General features: G+C 51.4%; 1 protein-coding gene across 2 annotated transcripts in view; it reads left to right on the top strand.

Annotated features, from left to right (window-relative positions):
• The window catches only part of HUNK (hormonally up-regulated Neu-associated kinase), a 129,930-nt gene extending 109,521 nt beyond the window's left edge, over window positions 1–20,409 (top strand). The window contains exons 9-12 of one of the 2 annotated variants that reach the window (XR_003510616.1): window positions 6,252–6,299; window positions 12,268–12,448; window positions 17,095–19,406; window positions 19,696–20,409. Coding sequence is in view for 1 of the 2 variants with exons in the window: in XM_027538409.1 (XP_027394210.1) it covers window positions 6,252–6,299; window positions 12,268–12,448; window positions 17,095–17,744 (879 nt within the window). In the remaining variant the exon portion in view is untranslated. Of the gene's footprint in view, window positions 1–6,251; window positions 6,300–12,267; window positions 12,449–17,094 lie in introns of both variants that reach the window. The other variant, XM_027538409.1, reaches the window with a different exon arrangement.
• Window positions 20,410–21,961: the final 1,552 nt, after the last annotated feature.

Raw genomic sequence — 21,961 nt, 5'->3', positions numbered from 1 at the left:
CCCCAGGACCCCTCATTCACTGTTCTGTCCAGTGGGGGCTCCCTTGCCTGCTCAGGGATTTCCCATAGAATGTGGAGCCCGCTGGGCTGTGCTTCATCGTGGCAGCAGAAAGCAAGTGGGACGTGGCCCAGACCACGCAGTGATACAGGTGTCAGGGTTGCTGAGCTGCCGTGTGTGAATGAAGCCGCCCCGAGCATCGAGGCGGGGCTGGGGTAGGCAGCTGGGTTGGGGGGGGGAGGCTGATCACTCTAGACAGAGCCTGGGGGATGGCACGATTCAAGCAGGTGGAGAAGAGGAGATGCTGATGACAGGAACGAGTGAAGGTCCTCGGGCAGCCGGAGACCCAGGAGGGAAGGATGTTGGGGAGGACATAGGAAAGGTCAAGTATAAAATGGCCCGTGGTGACGGCTGAGCAGCTGCTTGTCGTGGAGGAAGTGGAAGGGCAGAGAAGAGATTGCCTGGATTTGGGGGAGTGAAGACGGTGAGCATAGATCTCTCCGTGGATGATGCTGGTGATGAATGGGGGGGGGACATGACCGCCTCTGCTTGAAGGATGCACGGGGTTGGGAAGGAGTCAGGGTGGAGGGCAGAGGAAGGAAGCACAGTGGAGGGTGGGGACGGACGGGCATTCAGAGCAACCCGGGTGGGGTCTAGCCCTGACCCCGGACTGCAGGCCCCCTTCCTCTGAGACTGTGAGGCTCCAGCATGGTGAGGGTGGAGATGAGGCTTTGGTGGGGTGGGTTGTGTGGGTTGGTTCTGGGAAGCACATGCTTTTGGGTTGCGAGCGGAAGATCAGAGACGGTGAAGGACCAGACACCCTCGAGCTCCAGACCCCACCGGCCAATTGCCAGATCTCCTCTTGCAGGAATGTAGGTCTCCAACGCAGCACACAGGAACCAATCCCACAGCAGCCCTCCTACCCTGCCCCTGTTCTCTGTCTCCAAATGGCAGCCTCGCCCTCATTACTGGGCAGAGGCCTTTTTATTCCTTTCCCTCACCGCCAAGAGCTTCCCAGGTGGCTCAGGGATGAAAAATCTGCCTGAAATGAGGGAGATGCAGGTTCGATCCCTGTGTCGAGAAAAATCCCCTGGAGAAGGAAATGGCAACCCAGTCCAATATTCTTGCCTAAAAAAAAAAATCCCATGGACTGAAGAGCCTGGTGGGCCACAGTTCATGGGGTTGCAAAGAGTTGGACGTGACCGAGTGACTGAGCATGCACATGGCAAGTTCACCCCTAAGAGCCAGTCTGACACCATGTTCTGCCAGCTTGACTCCTGGAGCTCCCCAGCCCCATCCTCCCGCCCTGGTCCAGCCTCCATCACCTCTTGTGTGGACCTCAGCCACAGCCTCCTAACTATCCCCTCTTGGTCAGCATGAATGCAGTCATGACTACACGCGGTCTGCACACAGGCCAGAGTGAGCTATTCACACTCAGATGAGACCATATTGCTTCCCCGCTTGAAGCCTTCAAAGGCTTCTTCCCCATGGAAGACGAACTGTGACGTGGCCACCGTGTCCCAGATCGGACTGGCTTCTGCCGGCAACTCCAACTTTATCTTTTAGCTACCCTTTCCCACCCCCACCACCCTGCTTCTTGCTCTTATTATTATTATTATTATTTTTAATTTTCATTTGGTCACTCCCTGAGGCACATGGGATCTTAGTTCCCCAACCAGAGACAGAACCCGTGGCCCCTGCATTGGAAGTGCAGAGTCTTAACCACTGGACCGCCAGGGACATCCCCCTGCTTCTTGCTTCATGCTCAGTCCCATGGGCCTTCAGACTTCTGTGCTCTCTTGGTTTCCAGGGCTGTACACATCCTGTTCTCTTCCAGAATGTTCTCCCGATCTCTCTCTGCTGAGTTAATCTCTGTCTTCAGATGCAATGGCAGGGTCATGTCCTCATCAGTTCAGTTCAGTCGATCAGTCGTATCTGACTCTTTGAGACCCCATGAATCACAGCACGCCAGGCCTCTCTGTCCATCACCAACTCCCAGAGTTCACTCAAACTCACGCCCATTGAGTCAGAGATGCCATCCAGCCATCTCATCTTCTGTCTTCCCCTTCTCCTCCTGCCCCCAATCTCCCCCAGCATCAGGGTCTTTTCCAGTGAGTCAGCTCTTCGCATGAGGTGGCCAAAGTATTGGAGTTTCAGCTTCAGCATCAGTCCTTCCAATGAATACCCAGGACTGATCTCCTTCAGAATGGACTGCTTGGATCTCCTCGCAGTCCAAGGGACTCTCAACAGTCTTCTCCAACACCACAGTTCAAAAGCATCAATTCTTCGGCACTCAGCTTTCTTCACAATCCAACTCTCACATCCATACATGACTACTGGAAAAACCATAGCCTTGACTAGATGGACCTTTGTTGGTAGAGTAATATCTCTGCTTTTGAATATGCTATCTAGGTTGGTCATAACTTCCTTCCAAGGAGTAAGCATCTTTTAATTTCATGGCTGTAGTCACCATCTGCAGTGATTTTGGAGCCCCCAAAAATAAAATCTGACACTCTTTCCACTGTTCCCCATCTATCTGCCATGAAGTGATGGGACCAGATGCCATGATCTTAGTTTTCTGAATGTTGAGCTTTAAGCCAACTTTTTCCCTCTCCTCTTTCACTTTCATCATGGACCCCTGCTATTCTCTGACCTCTGCCTTTGGGTCGCATCTCTCCAGTGCAGGCTGTCACACACCTCCTGCCTCCCGGGGCTGATGCCCTGGATGGGGTTCTGTTTGTTCTGGGATGATTTGACTCCCATCTCTCTCCCACTCTGGTCTGTGACTTCCCTAAGAGGAGGGCAGGCGTCCCGTTACTGATTTCTCTGACAGCTCTTGGTCTTAGTTTTAGCGCCTAGTTGCCCTGCAGCACGTGGCATCTTAGTTCCCCAACCGGGGTCAGACCCGAGTTCCCCTGCATTGGGCTCTTAACCACTGGACCATCAGGAGGGTCCCTGGGACAGCGTCCCTTTTGTTCCTCACAGTGTCTCCAGAACCTGCATGATGCCTGGCTCACAGTAGAGGCTTAATAAATATTTGCTGAACGAAGAAATGAAATGATCAAGTGGACCTTGGCCTGAGTCTCAGAAAATGGAATTGGGTCAGTGTCTTGGGAAGGTCGAACATTCCAGTGGGACATCTAGCTTGGTTAAAGTAGGGGGACCACCTGCATGACAGCATTCAAATCGAATTACCATCCCTTGATGGCCATGCCCTATGGGAGGGACCTCTTACAGTCACTTGCACGGGGGGTGGTCACCTCGGCTGGGGTTCAGGGGATACAGAAGTCGCCGTTAGGCTCCCCTGCCTCTTGTTTGACTCTTTAGGGCCTCAGGTAGTAATGCAAACTTAAGTGTGCCACGTCCCCTAAGTGTGTGTCCTAGGCGGCCTCTAAGCCTCTCGGCTGGTGCCCATGTCCTTGGTTGCCTGGTACCCGACACTGCTTGTGTGCTCAAAAGTATCAGAGCCACAATGTGAAAGGGGCCTCTTTTTTTTTTTTCATCTAGATTATTTTTCTCAGCTGCTTATTGCATTTGGCCTGAAAATACATGGTAAGCGTTTTAAAACATTTGTCGCAATATTTAATGGCTAGAGTTTCAATAGAAACGCTAATGGGGAAACAGCATTTCAATTTTCTAGTTTCCATTTGTTTTCTCCAAACCGCAGAGATACTTGAGCTAATTAAATTACAGGCTCTGGCTAGATGACCCAGCTCCTCTCCGTTGGAACCTAGCAAAGTGGAATGGGGCCAGCTAGAAAAAGTGGTGAGAAAGGCTGAAAGAGGCCAGATTCTCCAGGGACAGCCCACTCCGGGCCTCTGTGGGCTTCAGCCCAGCTGGTCAGGAGGAGAAGCAGAGGGGATGGGTGGTGTGAACAGGAACAGCGGAGTGAAGTTCAAGGTTGTACACGAGTGGGCTAGGGGGTGGCTCTGGGGCCGTGTCTGGGCATTGAGGGCAAGTGTTGGCCTCTTTCTTCTTCTGGATCCCAGTTCTTTTTCTCCTAGGAAACAGAGGAGCTGACCTAAGCAGAAAACACTTCCCTCTCAGGATTCTAGTGCTGTCATGGTATGACTTTGCCACTTTCTCCCCGTCTTCTTACTGTAGCAGGCAGAGATCATGTCTGGAAAAGGGAGACCCTTGTCTAACCTTGGGGGAAAGGGAGACCCTTGTCCCACCTTGGGCTAATGCCCCAGAGACTCCTTTTCCTAAAAGAGAGGTCCAGAGAGGTGGGGGCCGGGGGCGCCATGGAGGGTCGTGGCAGGGCAGTCATCACTAGTAACCTGGCTCAGTAAAACCACAGAGAGCCAGAAGCCAGTGTTGTTCAAGTCTTGAAAAATAATGCTGATATGTAGCAAAATGTCACTTAGAAATACGAGGGCTTTTCTGCGGTATCTAAGTAACACTGCAGTTTTGGAAGTTAAGTCATGCAGATGGTGGCAGAGGGACTGTAGGAGTCTGCGAGGGCTCCCATCACAAAGTCCCACGAACCAAGTGGCTTAAACCAGGGGTCCCCCACCTCCAGAATCTAATGCCTGATGATCTGAGGTGGGGCTGATGTAATCATAATAGAAATGAAGTGAGCAGTAGAAGTGATGCGCTTGAATCATCCCCAAACTATCTCCCACCCCAGTCTCTGGAGAAATGGTCTTCCACGGAACCAGCTCCTGGTGCCCCTGAGGACCGCTGGGTTAGACGAAAGAAATGTGTCGTCTCCTGGTTTGGGAGTCCAGAAGGTCAAGGTCGTGGTGTCTGCAGACACCTCTCAGAGATGATTCCCTCTGAGGATGGTGAGGGAGAATCTTTCATGCCTCCTAGCTCCTGGTGGATGCCAGCAGTCTTCAGTATTCACGGGCTTGTAGGAGCATCCCCCTGATCACTGCCTTCACCTTCACGTGGCATTCTGTGTGTGGGTCCATGACCAGTTACCCCCTTTCTGTAAGGATTCGGTCACACTGCACTAGAACCCACTCTGATAATCTTAACTGGATCACCTCTGAAAAGGTAACACCAGGAAGAGGTTCCATCTCAAAGGCCAAGGAGAGCGAGCTTTCACACTCCCCCCTGTACCTCCCGCCCGGCTTCAGAGGGGATGGGACGGGACGCGCCTGTCCTGACCGTGTCTTCAAGTAAAGCTGCATTCTGAAGTTTAGGGGTTAGGACTCCGACATCTGAATTTGGAGGAATGTGAAGAAATACGGGCTTCCCAGGTGACTCAGTGGTAAAGAACCCACTTGTCCAGCAGGAGATGCAGGAGATGTGGGTTCCATCCCTGGGTTGGGAAGATCCCGTGGAGAAGGAAATGGCAACCTACTCCAGTGTTCTTGCCTCGGAAATTCCATGAACAGAGGAGCCTGGCAGGCTGCAGTCCATGGGGTCACAAAGAGCTGGACACGACTGAGCAACTAAGCCACCACCGCCATCGTAATTAAATGCATAATGGGAACTATAAGTTTAAAGGTAAAATATTACAGTATTTTCTTTGTGTCATTTCAAAATCTGGTCAAATTGAAAGAAAACTTAAAATTTATGTTACTTTTGGCTACCGTGGGTTCTGGTTATCGTGCCCAGGCTTTCTCTAGTTGCGATGAGCAGGGGCTGCTCTTCACTGTGGTTTGTGGGCTTCTCACCGCAGTGGCTTCTCGTGCTGTTGAGCACAGGCTCTGGTTGTTATGGTTCACGGGCCTGAGATCTCACAGACTTCAATAGTTGTGGCCCACGGGCTCAGTCACTCCAAGCCATGTGGAATCTTTCCAGATCAGGGATTGAGCCCGTGTCTCCTGCACTGGCAGGCAGATTCTTATCCACTGGACCACCAGGGAAGTCCTGCAGAAATTTTAACAATCAAGTTTAGAATCAAGTGTCTGCTGTGGTAAATCAGAATGGTGGTTACCTTTGGGGACAGGAAGAGAATGTGGGAACGAGGGACTTCTGGGTGTTGGCTGGGTTTTGTTTCTTGATCTGGGCGCCGTTTTCATGCGTGCTTTTGTTGACTGAGAAAACCGAGTCGACGCCTTACTCATCATCAGAGCACCCCTCCGTCATGTGTCCTAGACTTCAATATAAACCTTACCTAGAAGATCTCTCCAGGGCAGGAATTAGGACATCTGCCGCCGGCTTCTGGGGCAGTTTGGTTTCTTGTCTGCAAACACTGAAATGGGTAACCCTCAACCAGAGCTGCAGGTGGGAAGGGGTGAGTTTAGGGAATAAACAAGTGTAGCTTCTTGAATTGTTGAAAAATGCTGGGTTTTTTGCAGGCCTCCCTGGACACCTGGACAAGAGACCTTGAATTTCATGCTGTGCAGGTAAGAAATTGGGGGAGGTTCTGATGGATTAGACAGAGTCCTCCAGAAAAACGGAATCAATAGTGTGTGTGTGTGTGTGTGTGTGTGTGTGTGTGTGTGTGATGCATGGACACCCAAGGAAGAGTTTATGTTTCAGCTCCAGTCCCAAGTCTTCTGGAGGCAGAATTCCTTCAAAAGAAGGAAACCAGGACACTTCAGTCTTCTCTCTCTCATTTTTAAATTAAATTTATTTTTAATCGAAGGATATTTGCTTTACACTATTGTGTAGGTTTCCGCCAAACATCTTCTCTTAAGCCCTTCAACTGATTGCCCAAGACCCACCCAGATTGTGGAAGACAAGCTGCTTTACTCAAAAGCCTAGCGATTTAAATGTCATTCTTATCTAACACAAACCTTCACCACAAACTGTAGACTGGTGTTTGACCAGACACTGGGTGCCCTGGCCTAGCCAACTTGACACATGAAAGTCACCATTGCATATGACCCTGAAGATTAGGGAATCCCTGCCCAGAGCTCTGGAGTCTGCACACCCCTCATCCTGTCCTGAATTCAGACATGCAGAATCCTATTATAAGTGGATTTGTCAGAATCCCCTCAGATCAGATCAGCTTTCTCTGTGTGTGTGCTAAGTCACTCAGTCATGTCTGACTCTTTGACCCTATGAACTGTAGCCCACCAGGCTTCTCTGTCCATGGGATTCTCCAGGTACTGGAGTGGTTGCCATGCCCTCTTCCAGGGAATCTTCTCAACCCAGGGATCAAGCCCATGTATGTCTCCTGTATTGGCAGGCATGTTCTTTACCACTAGAGCCACCTGTGTAGTTGACTTTTTTAAAATTCATCTTGCTATAACAACAAACTTGGCTGTGCATTTGTGTTTCTACCTGTAAAGAAGTGGGGTTTAGAACAGTCCACGGCTTCCTGGTTCAGTGGCCTAATTTATGGACCAAGCCCTTTTTATACTCATTTGTTTATTTCCTATGGCAGAATCAGGATTCTTTGGCTTCCCTTATGTAACGGGCTTGGGCCTGTGCTCAGTCGCTACGTCGTGTCTGACTCTTTGCAACCCCGTGGACTCTAGCCTGCCAGGCTCCTTTGTCTGTGGGGATTCTCCAGGCAAGAATACTGGAGTGGGTTGCCACGTCCTCCTCCAGGTTCAGTTCAGTTCAGTCGCTCAGTCATGTCCAACTCTTTGCGACCCCATGGACTGCAGCACACCAGGCCTCCCTGTCCATCACCAATTCCTGGAGTTTACCCAAACCCACGTCCATTAAGTCAGTGATGCCATCCAACCATCTCATCCAGGTTAGGATCTTCCTAACCCAGGGATTGAACCCACATCTCCTACATCTCCTGCATTGGCAGGTGGATTCTTTACCACTGAACCACCAGGGAAGTCTGGGTCTGCATATTCAAGGCATCCAGTTTTTTTGAAAAACATCCATGCACATGTGTGGTGGTTGGAAAATGGTTTAAAGAGAAGAGGCTGTTTTGTATGGGGTTTGCTTGCATCTGGGGCCTCTGGCTTCCTCCTGGATCCGCCTTGGAGGGTATGGACTGAGCATGAGGGGGCAGAGAAGACCCCTGAAGCTTCAGCTCCACCACCCGCCCTTAGGCACATGCGGATGAGGGGCACACTGCCCACCCATGAGAATCAGAGGGAGACTGAAGAGGCCTGCAGGCGGCCAGCGTTGCTAGGTGGGGTGTGCGGGAGTGGGTGCAGGCATGTCGAAGGGGGAACATAATTAGTCCTTCTGAAGATCTGTTTCTGTTACATAAGGCAATTTAGCATCCTTCTCCCTGGGAAATCTCTTTTGGAGAAAATAGGCCATGCAAATGAAAATGGTAGAATTGGAAAATTGGTTGCATTTATGAATCTCTGCTTGGAAGACATGAAGATGGCTGCTTGTAAACAAGTCAGTTTCCTGAGGGGTCACCGGGACAGATCCAGGGCATTGTCCCCCACCCCCAAGGAGCAGATGGGCAGTAAACTCTTGGCATCTCCCTAGAAACCCATCACTATGAAGTCATCTGTTCTTTCAGGCTGAGAAGAATGCTCTGGGGGTGGGGGAGAGGATGGGGGTAGTTTGGAGGAAGTACCACACTGCGAAAGATTGAGGGCAGGAGGAGAAGGGGACTACAGGGGATGAGATGGTTCGATGGCATCACTGACTCAATGGACATGAGTTTGAGCAAACTCCGGGACATGTTGAAGGACACGGAAGCCTGGCATGCTGCAGTCCATGGAGTTGCAAAGAGTTGGACACAACTGAGCAACTGAACAACACCAAGGTGCAGGATCGACAGGGCGATGTGAGTAAGGTTCCCCAGACTCTAGTCCTAAATCCACGTCCCCTTTCTTCTGTCCCCATCATGGGCTTTCTCGTTGTTCAGGAGCTCAGTCGTGTCTGATTCTTTGTGACCCCATGAACTGCAGCACAGTTCCTTGTTCACTATCTCCCAGAGTTTGCTCAGACTCATGTCCATTGAGTTGATGGTGCCATCCAACCATCTCATCCTCTGTTGCCCGCTTCTCCTGCCCTCCATCTTTCCCAGCATCAGGGGCTTGTCCAGTGAGTCAGCTCTGCTCATTGCCAAAGATCCCTTTATGGGTTGCAGGAGAGATTTCTAGAGCCAACCTTGATCTCGTCCTACAGAGAACTCTCACATCTTGGACATCCTTTGGTTCATGAGCTCTGTCTGGGTGGTGATACTGGCCCCCCTGAAAGTTTGCATCTTGATCCTTTTATCTTTGAGAAGCCACAGAGAGTTAGAAAGGAGCTGAGATGAACCCAGGAGGCTGCCGGCAGGAGCCCTCTGAGAGCAGGAAATGCAGGGTAGCCCAAAGGAAGATGTACTCACTGTCCTAAAAAAAGGGGGGCAATGTTGGGGTTGTGAGCGGTGGAGGGCGAGGTAACTCCAGTTTTATTTTTTCTTCCAAATATTGTTTTACAATGTATCACAAAAGTGCATTTGATTTCCATTTTCCTGTTTAAGGTGTTACCAGGTAGAACTGATGAGTTTGCTCGTAAAAACAGATAGAATGGAGCCAGACTTTGGGATGGAATTCTGCCAGACTTTTTGGGACAGGCTGTTTATTGCTTGGGTAGAGGCTGGGGATGGTGAAAGTTCATTCTTCTTTGCTGTAGAGCAGAGGGCCTGTTGGTGTTTGATAGAAAGAGGGAGAGGGAGGCCGTGGAGAATTGCTCTTGGCCTTGACCAGGAGCGGATGCCCCGCCCTCCGCTCCGCCCTTCATAGCATCCTGCTCATGGTCTCCTCTGTAGCATCCTGGAGGCCCTGGACTACAGTGTGGTCCCTGCCCCAGCAGTCACTGTGCCTAGCCTTTCTCTCTGCCACCAGAACAAGCCTGGCCCTGCTCCATCTTCCAGAGGGCAGTGTGGAGTCAAGGGTTAAGAACACATTGACTTTCAGGGAGGGCTGCAAAAATCTGAGTTGCTGTCAGGCTCCTGGGTGAATTCTTTAAAAAAAAAAAATGAAGTATAGTTGATTTACAGTGTTGTGCCCATGTCTACTGTACAGCCAAGTGACTCTGTTATACATGTGTGCTGCTGCTAGGCCGCTTCAGTCGTGTCCGACTCTGTGGACCCCATAGACGGCAGCCCACCAGGCTCCCCCGTCCCTGGGATTCTCCAGGCAAGAACACTGGAGTGGGTTGCCATTTCCTTCTCCAATGCATGAAAGTGAAAAGTGAAAGTGAAGTCGCTCAGTCGTGCCCGACTCTTAGCGACCCCATGGACTGCAGCCCACCAGGCTCCTCCATCCATGGGGTTTTCCAGGCAAGAGTACTGGAGTGGGGTGCCATTGCCTTCTCCGATACATGTGTATACATCCCTATTTTTGACTGTTCTTTTCTACTATGGTTTATCACAGGATATTGAATATAGTTCCCTGTGTTCAACGGTAGGCCCTTGTTCATCCATCCTGCATGTAACAGTTTGCATCTTCCAACCCCCAAGTCCCACTCCATCCCTCCGCCTCCCCCTTCCCCTTGGTAACCACAAGTGTGTTCTCTGTGAGTCTCTTTCTGTTTTGTACATAGGTTCACTTGTGCCCTGTTTTGGGTTCCACATATAAGTGACATCCTGTGGTACTTGTCTTTCTCTTTCTGGCTCGCTTCACTTAGGATGAGAGTCTCTAGTTGCATCCGTGTTGCTGCCAGTGGCCTTCTCTTTTCACAGCTGTGTAGTGTCCCTCATGTGTATGTAGCCACATCTTCTGTATGCACTCGTCTGTCAACAGACGTTTAGGGTGTTTCCAGGCCTAGGCTGTTGTGAATAGTACTGCTGTGAACACAGTGGTGCATGCATCTTTTTGAATTGTCTGGGTATATTTAGCTACTGCAGGCACCTCTGGAAGAGGGGATAACAGGATTTGCCTCATCAGGGGTCATGCTCTTAGCGTAGTGTCTGACGTTCCAAGCATCTTCAGTAAAGCTGGTGGTGGCTGATAAGACGCTGGTGAAGGTGTTTGCAGGAGCTTCACCTCTGCCTTTGTCCTGACCACCCGCCCATGGGGGGAGCGAGCCACCTCAGCCAAGGGCTGGGCTCCCAGCAGCTGCTGCCCTGAGGTGGCACTCAAGGCTGGGGTGGGTGCCCCCACATCCAATTTCTCTTCTGCCATCTTTCCCACTCAAAACCTGGACACAATGAACCCCAATCCAGAAAGGCTTTGAAAATCCTTGTTAGAAAGGGCTACCCAAGTGCAAGGGGATGTTTCCTTGAGAAGCTTTTCAACAGCATCCATGAAAAATAGATGAGCTTTCTTGAATTGCAAATGTTCTTAAGGTTTAAGGCAAAAAATGTGAAAATTGGTCTCTTCCCCCCCACACCCGCACTCCTGGTGAGGTCAGGGATTCGGTTGCCTCTGTTTGACAGTAAACATCAAACACAGTCTTTAGGGCCAGAAAAAACGCCTCTTCCTTGTGGCATCACCCTTCCCAGAAGCTTGAACCCAATTCATTTTAATTCAGTTCCGTTTCCACTGGCTCTTTTGTTTTTGTTTTTTTAAATATTTCAATAACTATTTGATAAGCTTTCTCTCCATGCCTGGCTTCATGCCAGAGGCTGTGGGGTTGAAGATGTATAAAACAGTCAAATTCACTCCCATCAGAGGGATTATAATTGAGTTCAATCAGGGCAAGACTTGACAGCACAAACGGCTGACTTGTGCCAGTGGAAGTTCACAAGTAAGAGTCCATGTGAGCTTCCCGTGTGGTCAGTGGTAAAGACTCTGCCTGCAGTGCAGGAGACACGGGCTCAGTCCCTGGGTCAGGAAGATCCCCTGGAAGAGGAAATGGCAACCCACTTCAGTATTCCTGCCTGGAAAATTCCACGGACCGAGGAGCCTGTCGGACTACAATCCATAGGGTCGCAAAGAGTCAGACACAACTGAGTGAGCACACAGCAGAGACATGACTTAGTGACTAAACAGCAGGAGCCCACGTGAGCAGGGCAAGACAGGGGTCAGAAATTAACCCAGGCAGGCTCAGGGCTCCATGGGTCGGGCGTCCACCTCCTCGGCTTCACTGAACACTGAGGTTATGATGGAGCGCTTCTTGCCTCTGCAAATCCACTACTTGGGGAGAATCTTAGGACTCTGCTGTAGCTAAGACGGAAGGTTACCAGGAGTCCTCATAGGCTTTACCTCGGTTTGTTCAGCTTGTTCTAAGAAAATGGACCACCCAGGGATATCCTTGCCCTTGATGGAACATGTCAGAACAGCACAGTGCAGGGAGCTGGGGACCACCGAAGCCCACTGCGGCCCAGGGAGAGGGCCGTGGCTTCCCTGGAGTGTCCTCTGGGTCTGGGCGCTTCCCTTGATGCAGCTGAGAGCCTGGCGTTTTAGAAAACTGAGGTTTCTTAACTCTACTTTGATAACTATTCAAAGAGGGATCCTGTTGTGCATTCTTGTGTGCATCTGAGTACCTATGTTTGCTTCTGATTGGAAGGATAAAAAGCCCAAAGAACAAGAAAAAAGAGGGGATTTTCTTCATCGACCATTTTCCAAGAAGCTGGACAAGAACCTGCCGTCGCACAAACAGCCGTCGGCCTCGCTCATCACGCAGATTCAGAGCACCAGGGCCCTGCTCAAGGACCGCAAGGCCTCCAAGCCTGGCTTCCCCGACAAAGGTGGGTCAGCGTGGGGGACTGTCTAGGCCTCTCATGCTCAACTGCGTGGCTGTTGTGTATCCCATGCTGGTTTCTGTGTGCGCCCCTGGGACAGACACTACTCCTGTGCCCATGGGAAAGCGGAATTAATGCTTGAGAGGCAACGTGAGAACAAGACCTTGTCCTGACTGCTTGGTGTGGTCCACCTGTGTGGGTGGGATTTGAGAAACCAGAGACGGGGTGGGTGCAGAAATCAGGGTGTAAAGTATTGCAGGAGACTGGGGTTCATAGGCTTGTGGGTGCAGGAATCAGGGTGTAAAGTATTACAAGAGTAGAGACTCGGGTGCAGGAGCAGAGATGGGGTACAGGAATATAGATGGGATGCAGGAACAGAGATTGGGGTGCAGGAGTAGAGATGGAGTGCAGGAGTAGAGATTGGAGAGCAGGAGCAGAGATGGGGTACAGGAATAGAGATGGGATGCAGGAACAGAGATTGGGGTGCAAGAGTAGAGATGGAATGCAGGAGTAGAGACTGGAGAGCAGGAGCAGAGATGGGGTACAGGAATAGAGATGGGGTGCAGGAGCAGAGATTGGGAGGGGTGATTTTGCAGAAGCAGATGTCAAGGTGGGTGGTACTATGGGAGCAGAGACTGGGGTGCATGGTTTTGTGGGAGAGCAGATACCAGGGTGCATGGCATTGTGGGAGTAGAAACTGGGGTGCTTGGTATTTTATTGAGGTAGCAGAGGTTGGGGTGCATAGTATCATGGAGCCAGGCATCAGTGTTCAGTTTTAAGGGGCAGAGATTGAGGTTCAGGAGCAGGGATGGGGCATGCTCTCGTGGGAGCCTTCCCTGAAAAGTATACCCTGAGAGGCAGTGACATGTGGTCCACAGAGTCTGGGCTCTGGGTGGAGGTGCTCAAACCCAGCTCTGAGGCTGCTGATGCCCCACGTTCCTCATCCTCTGAGGATCTTTACTGATTCCCTTCCTTGTGAAAAGAAACCTACCTGTCAGAGCTATTGGGTGGATCCAGTGAGATAAGGGCTCCCTTGATGGTTCAGATGGTAAAGATCCCTACATCAGGAAGATCCCCTGGAGGAGGACCCACTCCAGTATTCTTGCCTAAAAATTCCATGGACAGAAGAGCCTGGTGGGGTACAGTCCACGGGGTCACAAAGAGTTGGACGCAACTGAGTGATTTACACTTTCACTTTTCACTTCAATGAGAAACACGTGTGGGCTTCTCCTCCTCATTCATCGTCCAGCACATGCGGTAACTGATGGATATGGGTCTCCCTCCTCTGGAGCAGGCATCCAGGGATGTGGAAAGGAGACTTAACACACCCTGAGAGCCTGGAGGGGCACAGGGAGCCAGGAGTGCGTGTCCAACTGTGGAGTAGAGGAGCGTTCCCCTTACAGAGCGGGGATGGGAGAGGTGGTGGCGTCCAATCTTAGATCCCTTTGTTTTAAATGTGAAGAAACTAAGGTTCCAGGAGGGCTCTGGCTGTCTGATGTTAACCAGCAGGAAAGTACACTGTTGTTGTTCAGTCATAATATCATCTCTGACTCTTTGCTTTCAGACCCCATGGACTGCAGCACACCAGACTTCCCTGTCCTTCACAATCTCCCGGAGTTTACTCAAACTCACGTCCATTGAGTTGATGATGATGATGCGGTCCAACCATCTCATCCTCTGTAGCCCCCTTCTCCTCCTGCCTTCAATCTTGCCCAGCAGCAGGGTCTTCTCCAGTGACTCAGTTTGTCGCATCAGGTGGCCAGAGTATTGGAGCTTCAGCTTCAGCATCAGTCCTTCCAATGAATATTTAGGGTTGACTTCCTTTAGGATTGACTGATTTGATCTCCCTGTAGTCCAAGGGACTCTCAAGAGTCTTCTCCAGCATCGCAGTTCAAAAGCATCAATTCTTCGGTGCTCAGCTTTCTTTATAGTCCAACTCACACATCCATACATGACTACTGGAAAAACCATAGCTTTGACTAGACGGACCTTTGTTGGCAAAGTACTGGGGACGTTCAAAACAGTAGCACGGGTCTTTCTGACTCTAGGAGGGACCAGCTGTCACCCAGGGAAGAGCAAATCTACTTGGTTCCATTTCATTCTGCAGCCGTCAGGAAGGCAGGGGCCCCACTGGAGAGACTGTGCTTGTCCCTCCTCGGGAGACCTTCCTTCCTGGCTTTGGAACCAGCAGTGAATCCGGGCCCTCAACAGTGGCATCCTGTGGGTTCCCCGAAGGAAGGTCTAGGTAGAAGCTGCATATTTGGGGTTAACTTTGTAGCGGGCCTCCCTGGTGGCTTCGAGGGTAAAGCGTCTTCCTACAATGCAGGAGACCCAGGTTTGATCCTTAGGTTGGGAAGATCCCTTGGAGAAGGAAATGGCAACCCACTATAGTATTCTTGCCTGGAAAACTCCATGAATGGAGGAGCTTGGGGGAGCTACAGTCCATGGGGTCGCAAAGAGTCAGACGTGACTGAGCAACTTCACTCACGTAGGTAGCCCCAGAGGCTACATAAGAGTCTGTTCCTTGGTACTTTCCTGGGCCAGCTGTCATCTGTTCCTTTGCATTTTGCCTTTGTCCTGGGATTTGGGAATCTGTGCCGAGAAGCGCTGAGGATCCTGTGTTAACTGTTCACACTGACCACTCATGGCGTGGCCGGCACTGCTTCAGCTCTTACCTCAGCCCATGAGGTCATTCTCACCCCCATTTCTAGAGATGAGGAAATAGCAGAGAGTTCTCCAAAGTCAGGGAGCTGGTAAGTGATAGAGTCCAGATTTCCAGCCCAGCAGGCTAGCTCTAGAGCTTTCTCTGCTAACCAGGGTAGCTGACTCCCTCCCGGAAAGAATGGGGTGAGGAGGAGCCAGCCAACATGCCTATCGCTCTGGCAGGGTGACTGCCCTTCTTGCTAGGGACCAGGCAGGGTCTGGGTCTCTGCCCCAGGGCTGACTCTGGGGTGGGAATAAATAGGGTGCCTGTGGGAGGTATCCTGCCAGTATTTACACCTCTAGGCAAGCAGAGGAAGCAGAAGTGGGTGGAGGGAGAAGCTGGGCTACAAGATTGGGGCACACAGCCATCTGAGGGAGAGGCAGGGGGCTTGCATGCCAGCTGGAACGCTGGAGACGTTAGCCATCAATGAAATTTCCCGTCTCTCTGCCCGTGAATCTCAGGCATCTGTGCTGGCCCCAGGAGGAGATTTATTTGGGGATCTGTGTATATATTTATGTAAGGGAAAGAGGATTCCCAGTGCCCTTGGCTGTCGCCGAAATAGCTCCCGGTGGCAACAGCTCGTTCCTGCCTCCAGGCTCCAACAGGGCTGTCAGTGTGATGGTAGGAGAACCAACCAAGACAGGGCCTGATCCATGGGAACCTGGCTTCACTTCCCTCAGCGCCAAACACCGGGGGTTTTCCCTTTCTTCTCTGCCAAAGCCTGCAAACCTGGATTCTAGCCTGTGCCAGCTTGAGATGGAAGCCATGGGAGTTGGCTGGTAGCCTGAGATATATAGATGAAGAGTGTTTCACCCCTGTTCAGGATTGGTGAGGCTCCAGGGAGACCAGAAGTCATGAGAGAGTCTTTAAAAGGGAGGAAATTCTGGGGCTTCCCTGGTGGCTCAGTGGTAGAGAATCCGCCTGCCAGTGCGGGAGCCACAGGTTTGATCCCTGATCTGGGAAGATCCCACATGCCGAGGAGCAAGTTAGCCCGTGCGCCACAACTGTTGAACCTGTGCGCTAGAGCCCTTGAGCTGCACTGCTGAAGCCCACGTGCTGCAAGTGCTGAAGCCCACACACACTGGAGCCCATGCTCTGCAGCAAGGGAGGCTGCCAAAATGAGAAGCCTGCATACCACAGCTAGGGAGTACCCCCCGCCCAGCAATGAAGGCTCGGCACAGCCGAAAGTAATGAATAAATAAAAATTTTAAAAAGGAAGGAAATTCTGACACATGCTCCAGCACAGGGGAACCTGGAGAACACTGTACTCAGTGAAACAAGCCAGTTACGAAAGGACAAATGCTGTAGATTCCACCTACATGAGGGAGCTAGAGTAGTCAGATGTATAGACCAGTTGCCCCAGGCAACCACTAGCAGATCTGCAAGTGAAGAGTTCTATTTCACAAGCATGTGAATGTACTTAACTGCCCTGTACACTTAAAAGAGGTTAAGTAATAAATAAATAAGCAGTTTAAAATTTATGTTATGTAATTTTTACCATGATATTTTTTTTTAAGTTACGAAGAAACTTTCCTTCCGGTTTTGATTATCTGAGGACTAAACTTGCAAGTCCTCAGTGAGTTGGGATCCACGTGCTTCCAGCAGTTTTGTGGTCATTCTGTTGAGCCACAGACCTTTTCATTCAGAGGCTCTTGGGCGGGGTCCAGAATTTTAAGCAACAGAAAGGAGAGCAGAAGTTAAGCTGGTGCCATGAGGCAAGTCAGAACCCAGGAGGCCTCCTGTCCCCGGCCTTCTGTCCGCTCTACTCCAGGAAGTCCGTCTGGTTCCCCGCAGGGAGAGTGGGAAGCCATGTGCCCCTCGTCCCGTCTGACCTCCCCTGGGCACCTCCCGCCCCGTCTCAGTGCAACTGGGGTCCGAGTACGTGGGAACAGGGCCGTGGGCACTGACTGTGGTGTCTTCACATTTCCTTTTCTTTCTTGGTGTGCAGATTCCTTCGGCTGCCGCAATATTTTTCGCAAAACCTCGGACTCCAATTGTGTGGCCTCCTCCTCCATGGAGTTCATCCCGGTGCCACCCCCCAGAACCCCCAGGATTGTGAAGAAACCGGAGCCCCCTCAGCAGGGGCCTGGGAGCACCAGCCTCCCCATCAAGGAAGACCCCCTGATGCTGGATATGGTGCGCTCCTTCGAGTCCGTGGATCGAGACGACCAGACAGAACTACTCTCCCCGTCCCATCACTATAGGATTCTGAACTCCCCTGGGGGTCTGGCTCGCTGTGAGCGGACACTCTCGCCTGTCCTGCTGCCTGGAAGCCCGTTGCCCCTCCAAACTCCTTTGCACCCCACTCTGGTCTCCTTTGCTCACGAAGAGAAGAACAGCCCCCCCAAAGAGGAGGGCACGTGCTCCCCAGCCCCGGGGCCCGGTAATGGCCCTGCGCAACCCCTGGGAAGCCCCAACTGTGTCAAGAGCCGAGGCAGGTTCCCCATGATGGGCATCGGACAGATGCTGAGGAAGCGGCATCAGAGCCTGCAGCCTTCTGCAGACAGGCCCCTGGAGGCCAGCATGCCCCCACTGCAGCCCCTGGCCCCCACAAGCCTCTCCTTCGACTTGGCTGATGGGGTTAAAGGCCAGTGCTAACCTGGGCCAGAGAAGGGCATCTGGGCGTTTCTAAGGAAAGCAGTGGAGCAGCTCCCCGTATCAATCAGGGTGCAAAGATTCTAACACCTCTCCTGGAGTACCCTTCACAGCCTCACCTCCTCCTGACAGTCGCTGTCCCTGCAGCTGAAACCACAGACCCAGAGCCTGTACTCCCCATTCTCATGTAGGGTCCCCACTGGAGATGCTGAGACTCCCAGGAAGGTTGGCTGTCTGTGTGGCCAACTCCATCAGCCATGGCCTCCTTCCTCCCACCTGTTCACTGGCCCTCCACCCACCTCCCTCCGCCGGGCTGGCAGGGAGAACCCTGCACTGGCCTCGGCCTTCTCAGACGATACACCCTTCTGAGCCGTCTCTCCGCGCTGTGCTCTGTGTGCGCCTCTCAGTGGGTTGGTCTCATCTCAGCAGTCACGTGGCAGGGAAGCACAAGGTGGTTCACCCAGGCCACAGTTTCCCCTCCTTTAATCGAGAGAACTCCCTGCAGGGTGGCAAGAGCTGGTCACTCAGAGAACCCAGCTTCAGGAGCCCCTGGGGAAGGTGGGCAGGAAGCTTAGAAACCAGCACCACCCTCTCTGGTTGGATCCAAGACTGATCCCCACAGCGGGGTCCCCAGTGAATGGAAAAGACCAATGTGGGACACTCATTTGCCAAGCAGGGTCTTGATGGAATTTTTTTTCACTTGGTTGAAACTTGCTAACAGTTGAATTATTAGTATCTTCTCCAAAGGTTATTGTTCTTTATGTGATGTCATTAAATCGAGTCAACATGATTTTTAGAAACCTGGGTGGCGAGATGGGAAGTGATTTCACCAAACTCCTGTTCTCACGAGAGGACGAGCATGGAGGGCATCAAGGCTTGCCCAGGTGACGTTTTCAGTGGCACTGGCCCCTGGTGGCCTGCAGGGGGGGACGTGATCCTCGCCGGCTGCCTGTCCTTCCCATTGGATCACCAGAGCCCGGATCCTTCTGGAAGGTGCAGAGCATAGTTACAGTCGGTTATTTAGAAAGAAGACAGGTAAGGTTGAATATGGACGCGCCCGGAAGGCACCTCTAGCTCTGTGCAATGCAGTTTTCAAGCTGCCAAGGCGACAAGTGTGGTTTAGAGCTCAGCCAGTTTGCCGTGAGCAGTGAGAGACTCTTGTGCAGGGACTCACGTTCAAAATACAGTACTGTATCTTCTTTGAGGAAAGCAGGGTTCCTCAAACAAGGCTTTGAATCCGTGGTCGGTTTTCACACCTTTTGCCAAGGATGGAACCAAAGATGCACCTCTGGATCTGTGTCCATGCCGTCCCTGTGTATGTGTTTTGTGGATCCCAGTGTTGTCTTTGTCTAGTTAGGAGCCTGCCGGGAGCTGTCTCCACTGGGGCTGGGGCCCTGGCCCTTGGTGGGGACCACTCGGCCATGAACAGAATTGGCAGAAGTAGAATCGGCACAGGTTGGATGCAGGTCAGCTCGGAGCCAGGCTCCACTGTGGCTTGGAGTCTTCAGCTGCTGGCTGCTGCGGGCGTGACCAGAAACTGCTGCTGGGGCCACCCCGGGGCTAGTCCTCCCAGCCCACTGATCTGAAAGAAGGCCATGACCCTGGAGCCTGCAAAGCCCGCCTTCGCTTCCCCTGGCAGCCAGCCTGTGCCAGAGAGCGCTGGGGGTGGGTCTTCCTTTCTTCTCATTCCACACTGGTGACCTCCTTCTGGCCCAGATGTCCCTGACTGAGCAAAGAGAGGGTGGACACCTGGCTGTGCCCATTCCTGGCTGATCTTGACGAGACCTTGGGCTGCTACTCCCCCTCGCCTTGTTGGGGATCGCCCCAGCCCTGGGGCTTGTTGGGAGGAGGTCAGACTCCCCACCGTGGGTGGCACTCCTTTGGATGGCTCCAAACCAGGTTCTGGAACTTTCCACTGAAAAGTAGAGCTTTTTTTTTTTTTTTTTTTAAGCAGAGAGAAGAAAAGAAGCAGCTGAGAAGTCCCTCTCTCCATTTGACATGGAGTGTTGGGTTTTTGATCAGTGAAGAACCCTCTTTGAAGATGGTTTCCAGCTGCAAGTGTGGCTCCGCAGGCTTGCAGGCTGCGTGCCCGCGAACTTGGTCTAAGCTCTTTCTGTCTCTCTCATGCTTTACTTGCCTCAAGACCATGAGCATTTCTGTGTCACTGTGTTCACCTGCTGGGACGTGTCCCCCGATCCTGGCACGCTTCCAGAACAGCCGACTGTCTGTGTCACCACTGGCAACTTGAACTGTGAACTCAGGTTTATTCCAAGCCCAGTGAGAGGTGAGGGGGCAGTGAGGAAGGGGAGAACCCGTATTTTGTGTGTGTGAGCGCCCGACAAATCTATGGAGTCGAGTGAGAGGAGAAATGTTGAATTCTTTATTATTTTATTATATTTATATGGAGACCTTGAGTATCCCTTTGGTAAGTACAAAGCGTGTTTCGTCTCTTGGACCCATGGCTGTCTCTTGTTAGTCTGCACCCGTGAGCTCAGTCAGCCTGTGTGTAGTTACTGCCGAAAGTGACGACTATCAGCGTGTGATATCCGGAAGTCAAGTTGGCTTTGGTTGTACGATTTGGTCATAAGTAAGGACTGTATTTACGTCACCTTTATGAAATATATGTACTTTTATAACGACTGTGAAATACACTTTTCCCTCACTTTGACTGCTTCGTTTATTGACTGATACGTCTGAAAACTAAGAGTATGTTGCAAAAGAGTGGTGTCAGCTTCTAAGCAAGGTTCTTGGCCCAGCAACAGACAGAATACAAGAGGGGATCGAGGTGTGGGTATTCAGGCATTTTTGGCTTTGCCTCATTGCTACAGGGGTGTCTGAAGACTTCTATCTGCCTGATGTACTGCAAATGGCCGTTCAAGGTGAATCAACATTTTTTTCTTTTTGCAGGGGAAATGTTCAGGTTCCTCCTTGTGAGAGTGTAGAAGTGTTAGTCACTCAGTCGTGTCCAACTCTTTGTGACCCCATAGATTGTAGCCCACCAGGCCCCTCTGTGTATGGGATTCTCCAGGCAAGAATACTGGAGAGGGTTGCCATTTTCTTCTCCAGGGGATCGTCCTGACCCAGGGATTGAACCTGGGTCTCCTGCATTGCAGGCAGATTCTTTACTGTCTGAACCACCAAAGAAGCCCTGGAATTCCTGAATTTCCCTGGCCTCCCTCCCCATTTTCTCACAGGCATCTGCCCTAATAAAATCTTCACATGCTTAAGCCCATTTCAACGTCTGCTTAAGCTAGACCCAGACTAGCTTAAGGCTCTGAAAATGACGCGTGAAGAATGACATCAGTGAACGTCCCCTCTAGATCTGGTCCTTGTTTCAGGACTTGGTGAGGGTGAGGGGGAATTGAAGTGATGAGTAGAATGAAGGGGGAGTCCAGATGGGGTGTTTGGATTGGCCCAGTTCTGACTTCCTTTATAAGTGTTCACAAAACGTTTTTCATATTTATGGACTTGCTTAAGCCCTGTGTCCCCTGAGCTCTGTGGCCGCCCTGTGCAGTATAGCATGGTAGAAATCGAGAGGCCCGTGGTTTCCGCTTCATGAAGCTCTCTGAAGTTTGATGGGGTGGGGGTGGGGGAACCAGAAGCTGTAGCTAGTATTGATGATAGCAACCCACTCCAGTATTCTTGTCTGGAGAATCCCATGGACAGAGGAGCCTGGAGGGCTCCAGTCCGTGGGGTTGCAGAGCATCGGACACGACTGAGTGATAAATCCTTTGTTTCAGGAATCAGAGCATTTTAGAACACAGAGGGACTTGAGATTATCTGGTGCAAGCCAGCTTTTTTTTTTTAATTCTTTTTGCTTTTGAGCTTTTTATTTTGTATTGGGATAGAGTTGACTGACAGTGCTGTGATAGTTTCAGGTCATCAGAAAAGGGACTCAGCTATACATATACATGTATCCATTCTCTCCCCAACTCCCCTCCCATCCAGGCTGCCACGTAACACTGAGCAGAGTTCCATGGGGTGCAACCCCAAGTTTTTTGAAGAAGAGAAAACTGGGAGCCCAAATGGTTTAGGGACTCCAGAGTCCTGAGTGAGCTGGTCCCAGAGGGGTTTTGGGGGACATGGCCCCCACCTCCACGAACACAGAGACATCAGAGGGCTTGACCACCACGGGCAGAGGGGAAAGTCAACTGCAGATTGAGCTGTCCTTATAGCACACATCTTTGAGGTGCCTGTGTGGACCAGGTCGTCACAGTGTT

The sequence above is a fragment of the Bos indicus x Bos taurus genome, chromosome 1 (assembly GCF_003369695.1).
Source record: "Bos indicus x Bos taurus breed Angus x Brahman F1 hybrid chromosome 1, Bos_hybrid_MaternalHap_v2.0, whole genome shotgun sequence".
Taxonomy (NCBI): domain Eukaryota; kingdom Metazoa; phylum Chordata; class Mammalia; order Artiodactyla; family Bovidae; genus Bos; species Bos indicus x Bos taurus.
Note: the sequence above shows the minus strand (reverse complement) of the source record. Positions and strands in the feature narration are given on the sequence as shown.